Source organism: Anarrhichthys ocellatus, unplaced genomic scaffold (assembly GCF_004355925.1).
Source record: "Anarrhichthys ocellatus isolate YVR2014 unplaced genomic scaffold, GSC_Weel_1.0 scaffold266, whole genome shotgun sequence".
In the NCBI taxonomy this organism is placed as follows: Eukaryota; Metazoa; Chordata; class Actinopteri; order Perciformes; family Anarhichadidae; genus Anarrhichthys; species Anarrhichthys ocellatus.
In genome coordinates this window covers 76,083-85,917 of record NW_022280293.1, presented here as the reverse complement: position 1 = coordinate 85,917, position 9,835 = coordinate 76,083, and the positions used below count along the sequence as shown (strand labels likewise).

General features: G+C 41.0%; 1 protein-coding gene across 1 annotated transcript in view; it reads left to right on the top strand.

Moving 5' to 3' along the window:
- Positions 1-902: 902 nt before the first annotated feature.
- dipk1c (divergent protein kinase domain 1C) overlaps positions 903-9,835 on the top strand; it is a 10,577-nt gene continuing 1,644 nt past the window's right edge. The window contains exons 1-6 of the mRNA XM_031879453.1: positions 903-2,651; positions 2,736-2,789; positions 2,870-3,048; positions 3,508-3,793; positions 6,343-6,507; positions 9,520-9,594. Coding sequence (XP_031735313.1) covers positions 2,484-2,651; positions 2,736-2,789; positions 2,870-3,048; positions 3,508-3,793; positions 6,343-6,507; positions 9,520-9,594 — 927 coding nt within the window. The 5' untranslated portion in view covers positions 903-2,483. The remainder of the gene's footprint in view (positions 2,652-2,735; positions 2,790-2,869; positions 3,049-3,507; positions 3,794-6,342; positions 6,508-9,519; positions 9,595-9,835) is intronic.

The following is a 9,835-nucleotide window of genomic DNA, read 5'->3' as shown; positions in this document are numbered from 1 at the left end:
AACACATCGTTAATATGTCATGACGGACCCTGAACACATCGTTAATACGCCATACGAGCTCGGGCAGGTTAGCGTCAGTAGCTAGCGTTGGCACGTGTTATGCTACGCTAGCTACTGAAGTCTGTTTCACAAACTTTCAACACAAAGACCATGTAGAATCTTTTTATAGCTCACACACACACACACACACACACACACACACACACACACACACACACTGTAGAGTTGAGGAAGGAGGAAGCAGGTGGAGAGATTGATGTGATGCAAGACGGAGGAAATCCAGGGAATTACAGCGGATATGTGTGTGTGTGTGTGTGTGTGTGTGAGAGAGTGTGTGTGGAGGCTGCAGGCGTCCAGGAGGACTAAAGAAGCTAAAGAATGACGAGGAGCTTCAAGGTAGAAACAAAAGAGTGTTTCAAAGATTTAAGTAGAAGTGAATCCAGAAGTTAGAGGAAAAGTTCAACACTAGACGTTCAGATGGACGTTCATCTCACGTGTGTGTGTGTGTGTGTGTGTGTTCAGTACAGAGCTGGAGTCAGGACCTTGTTAGCTTAGCTTAACATAAAGACTGGAATCCTCCGTATACACGAACAGTTCTGAAGCTTACTGATTAACATTTAATCTGCTCACAAACAGAACGATAACAAACATCATATTTATATGTATTCACCTAATGAAACGTCTCCACTGGTTGTTTCCAACAAACACACCTGTAGAGGACCCGTCCACCTCAACATGAGGACAGGTAGAGGAGGACAGGTAGAGCAGGAGGACAGGTAGAGAACAGGTAGAACAGGAGGACAGGTAGAGCAGGACGACAGGTAGAGGAGGAGGACAGGTAGAGCAGGACAGGTAGAGGAGGACAGGTAGAGGACAGGTAGAGCAGGAGGACAGGTAGAGGACAGAGGAGGACAGGTAGAGGACAGGTAGAGGAGGAGGACATAGAATAACTGAAAACTATTTTTAATTCACACACTTCATGATAAATTCATCAGAATTAAGACATAATAACTTTGTAATAACTCATCGTTCTGCTCGTAGTGAAATAAACGTTAAACGTCGTACGAACTGATTTCCAGATGAAACCTTCGTCTCGTGTGGAACCCGAGCAGCTGATCTGGTCCAGACAGACGCAGCTCTTTGAAGAGGTTTTAGCGCTCAAACGAAGCTGAACGTCCTCGTTATCTCAACTCTCCCCTTCAACACATTCACCAGATGGAGGACTCTTTCATCACCGCTCTCTGTTTCTCAGGACATTTAAACCCGTCTGCGTGTCTTATCTGTCTGCTGGTCCACCTGTCTGTCTGTCCCGGACACTTCCTGTCCCTTTAACCACGACTCACGTTACCCGCAGAGCTCGTCCACTGACCCCGAACGACTCAAGTCCTCATAACAGATCTGTATCTATATCTTCATACGTTTGACGACACACGTGATGATATTAGTCCTGCACGAACCAGCGTCTCGTGATTTGGGTTTAATAATAATAATAACTTTATTTATAGAGCACCTTTAAAAACAGAGTTCACAAAGTGCTTTGACAGACAAAGAAGGCAATAACAACAATAACAGAAAGCTCAGTGAGAAAGTCCATAAAAACAGACTTTGAGTTTTGAGTCCTGAACAAGTCACAACGCTCTTCATTAAATTTAATTCCAGCCTGTAATTTTAAACCCGTTTCCACTTTGAATGATCTCAGAATTGTGCCACCCTGAGTTGCTACGTTGTGTATTTCAGAGAGAGTGCACTTAAAGGGTTAACGCAGGACCCGACGGAGCTCCTCCAGCAGGTGTGTGTGGAGCATGAGGTGTGTGTGACGTCTCTGAGCTCCTCACTGACGGATGTTTGTGTTGGAATGTGAGCAGAGCGAGGATTATCTGGGTAATCCGTGACCAGGACAACGCTAATCCTGAAGCTCATCCCTCACACCTCTGGACACTGAGCTGTTCAGACGGAAGAGAAAAGAAGGGAAGTCCTCACGTTATACATTCCATACAGTCCATACGTTGTTACATTTTACTCATTTAGCGGCTGGCTAGTTAGCTAGTGCTTTCATGCTACCGGTACACTGGTTACAAAGCATACTGGCGGCTGAGTCTACGCTCCACCGCTCGGCATGAAACAGCATTAAAGAACAAGTGAAACAGATTCCTGAAGACCTCTCTCCGTGTCTACCTCGTAGATGGTTCGATGGTGGAGCCGACTTGTTGTGTGTCCGGTTCCAAACTCTGTTTACAGCTCTGCGTAGCTGGCAAATTATGACAAATTGCGCCGTCGCAGGGTTTATTCGCACCAAACCAGTTCACAGAAACACGCCTAATATTCAAAAGCTCACTTAGCTTGACAATAGATCGGTACCCTAGCTACCGATCGGTGGCCCAGCTATCGATCGGTGGCCCTGTACTCAAGTACGTGACTCTGTTTGTCCCTCCCGCTCTGCCGTACAGTGCCTGGAGTTCGGCGAGGGCTCGGTGACGGGCGACATGTGCGAGGACCTGTGCGTGCTCGGCCTGGTGGAGTACAAGCGCTGCCTCTACTACGAGAACGGGAAGAAGGTGATCGAGGCGCGCTGGAGAGGAAACCCCGTCATCCTCAAGTCCAAACTGGAGAACTTCTCCTCGTACGAGCCGCTGGGAATACTGGACTACCAGGTGACGTCTTTTACGCGATTGCTTTAAGCTCGGCTTTGGATCCAAAGCACACTGAACGTGATTTACAGTGATTGTCTCTGACAGGACACAGCAGAGGAGCTCTCACCGCTGGATGTGGTTTTCTACGCCACGCTGGAAGTAAGTCACATCGTCACCAAGCTGCTGATCACACACAAAAACCTGTGAGTGCAGCTTCCCTTTCTTCTGTCTGATCTCAGGTACGAAACTCTCTGGGGCTGGCTGAGGAAGACGAGGACGAAGGAGGAGGAGGAGGAAGTAACGGCTCTCTGGCCAGACTTTGGGGGAAGAAGCTGAAGAGCAGAGATAAGAGTTACTCCAGAGCGGAGCTGGCCTCCCTCTGGTCTCTGCTGCAGCAGGAGGAGTACACCTTCCTCCGGTAGAACCGCCCGTCACTCAGGAAACTACTGCACCGCCAACATATCACAGCCTTCAAGTAGAACGCTTACAACCGAGTCAAACTGAGAACCTCGTTAAGGGCTGAGGTTCTGAAGGACCCCTTTATTGAGACAGGGTTTTTCAAGGGTTCTTTGTAAGACAAAGGGTTGGCTGAGCTTCACCACATCAGTCCTTTAGGGTTCTAGATGAAACCCATGGAATATAAATGGGTTCTCAATAGAACCCCATAAAATACTTCTGCCATCTGCTCCAAAATAAAAACTAAACGACACACTGACGTTTTTACCAAATAAGCTCATGTCATCCTTGAAAGCGACGCTGAGGGATCAGACAACCCAGCGGGTCCAAAATCGGTCAAAATAAACAAAGAAAAAATAAACAAGTCCTGCAAAAGAACCGTGAAGATAGAATAAAGCATGTACCTCCATCTTCCCTCCAGAGTCCTGCAGGATCTCAGCACCCACGTGGCCAAGGTGTTGGGCTCCTGCGGTCACTTCTACGCCGTGGAGTACCTGTCTGCCGGGCACGCCTGGGACCAGAACATCTTCTCCCTGGAGGAGGTGGCCGTCTCCGGGGCCCGGGGCCGCTGGACCTCCAGGGAGATGGTGCACCGCATCGCGCTCAGCTTCCTGGACATGGTGGGCCACTTCGACAACGACTTCACCCACAAGCTGCACCTGTGCGACATCAAGCCGGAGAACTTCGCCATCAGGAAGGACCTGACGGTGAGTTTTTATTCATCTCTGAAAAGTGACGAACGGAAAGAGAATCAAAGCAGAGCCGGGAGACAAAGGGACGGTTTTTAAAGAAGCTATTAGAGAGAGCAGAGCGGTGGACGTGAGAGGGTTCTATAAAAGCAGGAGATGAGACCCTGAAGCTGCATCGACTGACTCACACAAAGCTTTCTTTACTCGACTCTGTGTTCATATCTTCCACTCTTGAGCCTCCCGACTACAGCAACACGAGCTGTAAAGATGTGAAGTCGTCATTGTTCTGGTGCTTTCAGCAGGATTCCTGTTAAAGCTGTTGACATGGTTTATGATGCCAAACATTGTAAAAGGTTTCCTGTAAAACAAGAGCTGACATAATGTTCACCACCAACAACAACAGAAGCTTTTATGTTTATTTCGTGTTTTATAGACAAAATATTTCATTTTTACGTCTTTTCTGACAGTAAAAACTCAGTAAAAACAGCTTCCAGAAAAGTGCAACTGCCATGAATAATTTTATTTGGTGCCGTTGTCTCTGCCAGGAGATCATGCGCTTGGTCGTGTGTGTGCATCTGTCCGTCTGTCCACTGCTCTTCTCTCATAATACTCAACGCATCATCCTGATATGTTTTGTGCTCGTTCACGACTGTTTGCTAAAGAACCTTTGGTTTCTAAAAAAATACTATCTTATTGACGTTTTTATTTTTTATAAAATTGACTGCTGATGCCTTAACTCCTCTTAAAGGGCCGGTACGGGTCGCATTTCTGGCATTTTGCTCGGCTGAAAACAAGCGCTGAGCCATCGTCGTGGCTGAACAACTAAAAGTTTGGTCTCATTTTGAACCAGAGAATTTGCAGATTAACTCCATACCTGATATGTTAAGATCTGCTAAACTTAGACTTGATATGAGATGCAATCGAGTGATTCATCTCTTGTCATAAAAAGCTGCATGGATGACGTATTTTTGTAGTCCAACCAGAAGACGTTTAGTCATCTCATTGAGATCCACCAGAGGGGCGTTCACTGACCTATTTTATAATCGGAGAACTAAACGCTGGTGTTGAACACAGACCTGATGTCAGATATCTAAACTAAACACATTCAAACAACACATTGAAGTGTAATCGCGATTAATCGCAAAAAAATCCATACGACTAATCGCGATTAAATATTTTAATCGTTGCCCAGCACTAGTTTAATCTCATTGTTATGGCAAAGTTCAATAATGAATTCAAAAGTAGTGTATTGCGCACTTTTATTTTAAAAGTACTGCTATATGAACAAAAGGGCAATACCATTTGGTTCACGAGATGCAGGTAGCATGTTTTATACTTAATGTGAATATAATTCATACTTTGTTGGCATCTTATTCTGAAAACCGGATGTTCATCTGAAGAAACCAGATGTTGTCTCACGTTAATCTTTCCGCTAACTTTCAAAGTCCTTCGCTCGCTCCCGATCTGTGCCGTTTAAATGCGTTTACCGTGAATGTCAGCATATAGGTGCACTAACATGTAAGTGTCTGCTGAGTTGACCGCGGAGATCTGAGTGTCTGCTGACTTTACCGCAGCGATGTCCAGTAGTCTCCAGGGAGAGCAACAGCTGGTGCAGCTTCTCTCTTTATTTCTGCCCCCCCTCGACCAGAAGCGGAATTTGCCTTTTCTCTACGGCAACCCTGAAGGGACATATCATCTCCAATACAAAACGATAAACACGTGACAGTCTGTTACAATAATAATACATTTAAAATACTTACCTGTTTGTGTTTTTTTGTTGTTCTTTTTTCCATCACAAAAGGCTCAAGGACACACACACATACACACGCTCACACACACACACACACACACACATACACAACTGACTATAGGATGTTTGCTGGCTTTTATCCCACTGTTCTTGTCATCCTCTTGTTGTTATGTATATGTATTGTCTCTTGTCTTTCAATAAAAATAAAAAAAATTAATAATAATAAATTTTAAAAATGCGTTAACGCGCGATAATTGTCGGCATTAATGAATGAATTGCGTTAACACGATAATAACTCGTTAACTTGCCCAGAACTAATATTTATATTTTAAAGTATGGAGTTTTTAAAAAACAAAACATCTGAAACTTGAGACTTCTTTGGATCATTTCAGTTTTAATTGAAGCTCTGAAAAAACAAAACTTGCGATTTATAAAGATCCTAAAATTATGTTCAGCTCAATGGATTCTGATTATTGTTAAATTACATTACAATCAATTCACTATTTATTTTCCCATAAGTGTTCTGTTAAGTTAATATACTATTTAAAATACTTATAAAATTAAAGGTATGAATGAATATTTTAAAGTGTAAATATATAAAGAGTTTTCATTTACAAACGATGTAAAAGAGTTTTAATTAGAATGAGTAAAGTGTTCAGGTGAGATTACGTCACAATGTGCCGTTTGCTGCTATAGTGAAATGATCTTTTATTTAGCATCTGTAAGTATTAAAGTGTTGTTAATAAAGAGCAGATCGAGGACCCTGAACTCAGCCGTGTGTGTGTGTGTGTGTGTGTGTGTGTGTGGCGTCCTGCAGGTGGTGGCCATCGACGTGGACATGGCCTTCTTTGAGCCCAAGATGAGGGACATCCTGGACCAGAACTGCAGCAGCGACGACGACTGTAACTTCTTCGACTGCTCGTCCAGGTGTCACCCGAGCAAACGCAGGTGCAGCGCCCGACGCCGCAACAGCAACCTGCAGGTGAGACCGAGACCCGGGGGCTCGTTATGACATCACAGACACTCATCAGAACGCAGAAACCTGCTGTTTCACATGATTAGACATATCACAAACACTGTGAACTAATAAAGTCTGAATGTTTCATTTCTATGTTTTCATTTAGAAATGAGAACAACTTTTTATGTTTATGAAAAAGTTTAGTTTTAGTTCAAATGAGTTCAGGAGAGCATTTTACTTTAAGCTTATTAATAAACTACATGTTTCAAACATTAATTAAGAAATAATTCAGCATCGCCTCAACAGAAAAACATCATCTTTGTGTTAATAGTTTAACAGAACATATATATTTATTATTAAATAAACATTTGAGTCTATAGGATAAAATCCAGATATTTCATTAACTCAAAATAGCTTTTTTATATATTAATAAATCATTTCAAACTTAGTGAATCAACCGTTACTTCAGTTTAATAATTAATTTGAATTTAAAATTAATGAAGAAAAGTTTATTTCTAAAATATAAAACAGCCTTTTAGATAAATAAAACTACATTTTAAAAGGGATGTCTTGCTCTCCTTCCGTTGCCACTCATCCGATCGCTGCTCCGTCTTATTGAACTCTGTTTATTGTCAGTAATATGATCCAGAATGTAAAATAAGACTCAGTCCGTCTGTCTGAACGGGCTGCTTGATAAATGACGGCTCGTCTGCTCACTAACAACACGAGTGAGTGAAGAGAGGAACGATGATCACTGATCAAAGGCCTCATGAACACACATGAAGACGTTTTATTACAGATTATACAAACGATGAAAAACATCAGAAACCTGTCAAGATGTTTAAATGTTCATTTTATTGTTTTACGTTTGTCTTTCTTACTGCAAAGACATTTTGAATGTGTAAAGTTACATATTTGACTTGTTAAAATAGTTCTGATTATTCTGTTTATGTTTTCTTATAATTAAAATAATTTGTTCTCATTTTGTGAAACAACTTCTGGAACTGAAGTGCAGATTAAATACAGAATCAGAATCATAATGCAGCATTCACCATTTATAATAACAATAATATAATAATATAATAATAATGTTAAATCAAATGTAATACATGTTGCCGTTTAAATTATACTGTACATTATTACATGACATTAGTATACACAGTATTAGGTTTTTCTCTTTAGCTATGAGTTAAATTATTATTATTATTAAGTTACAATTATGTTGTAACTTAATTACATTGTATTTTGATTGACTATTTAAATTGATTCTAAATGCAACATATTGACTCATCAGATTAAACATTAATTAAATCACAATGTATGATGTTACATTGTTGCAGTTTGAATAACAGTAATAATAATAATAAGGTACAGTTTGCCTTTATATCAACCATAATTTGAAGGCGTCGGCCCGTCAGACTCGGAGAAAACGTCCCGGACGTCACCTTCATCACCATCATCACCATCTTCATCATCTTCATCACCATGACAACCCCGGGGACAGACTCTCACCGCCCCTCCAGCTCCGCTCTCACGTGTCACATGATACGAGAGAGCTGCATTCATCAGAGGAGAATATACGAGAACATGAGACGGAGGGAAAATGTGTTTAACGGACGATGATGACGACGACGACGATGATGATGGATGTGATGCACAAACACCTGATGATGAAGATGGATAGATAGATAGATAGATACTTTATTCATCTGTCATGAAGAGGAGCGAGGAGGAAAACTTAATCTGGACTACGTCGCTCGTTGTTAAAATAAATTTAAATGCAAGAAACTGAGTGAATAAAAAAGTGAAAACAAGGAGGCGATGATGTGAATAGGGAAGAATAAGGGAAGGAAGGAGGAAAGGAGGAACAGGAGTTATAATAATGAAAGGAAAAGTGACGACGGCAGCAAAAACTACAGATGAAGAGAAAAGATGAGGAAGATGAAGAGAATTCAAATGTCAGATTTGTTTCTTGATCTTTTTCTATCGACATACTTTACTGTTAAAATTGCTCTTTTATATATTTATCTTATTATTAAAATAATATATTGTAATATTAACTAACAGTCAAACACAACAAGAGATTATTTAAATAGTAAAAGATGAAAAATATTAAATATGGAATGAAAATGAAGATAAAATGAAATAAAGGGAAGAGAGAAGCCAAGAATACAGCAGAAGAGATTCATTATAGATCAAAGAGGAAACAATCAAAGAGAAGGATAGAGATGAAAGAACAGATTAAAACAAACAAACACTGAGAATAAAACGGTTCAAAAGAAAAAGAGGAAACAACGAGAAACAAAGATGATGAGTTGAAAGAAAGAGAAGCGGTGAAACACGGAAGGAAAAGAAACACAAAGTGAAATAGAACGAGAATAAAAAGACGAGAACGATAACGCTGAAAGTAGAAACTAGCTTTAAAAACAAGAAGAAAAAGAGAAAACAATGAAGATGAAGAGAACAAAGAGAAATCAAAAAGAAGAGACGAGCAGAAAAAGGCAAAGATGGAAAAAAAAGTGTCAAACGACGAGAACAAAAGAAGAAAGAAGTGACGATCAGAGGGTGATGACATGCTGCCATCCCATTGGTCCACCTGGAGCTCCACGGTGACCCCCCCCACCCCCCGCCTGTCAATCATCTCCTCAGAGAAAGGAGGCATTGTCTTAGTGTGTGTGTGTGATGACACACACACACACATGACGTATAAAAAGCATCGCATTCAGGATCACTCATCTTTTATCTTCCTCCCTCTTCTTTCCTTTCCTGCTCTCTCTACATGTTCCTCTTGTCTCCTCTCCTCTTCTTCATCCTGTCATTTTTCTTCTCTCTTTCCACTTCTTCATCTCCTTTCCTTTCACCCTTTCCTTCATCGTTTTCATTCCTTTTAATCTATTTTCTTAACTTCATTTATTTTGTTTCCTCCTCTTTCTTCATGATGATCTTTCTTTCCTTTTCACGCTCCACGATTCTTCTTATTTCCTTTTTTCTCCTCCTCCTCCTCCTCCTCCTACTCCTCTTCTTCCTCCTCTTCAGGTGATTTGTGAGAAGATCTTCAGGCCCTGGTTTTCTCCCACTCTGCTTGGGGCCAAAGCCGGTCTCCCTCTGCAGGTAAGATTGTTTATATTGTATTTACTTGTAAATTTATATGTATTTATTTACATTCACGTTGTGTCTTTAAATTAATCGAATATTGAATTAAATGATCTCTGCTGGTCGGTCAAATGCAAATAATTAAAATTATTCAAATGTAAGAGAAAATTAAAACTTTTCACGTGTCAAAAAACATTAAAAGTAATTATTAACAGAAGTACTTGGTTAAGTTCAGGCAACAAAAGTACTTGGTTAAGTT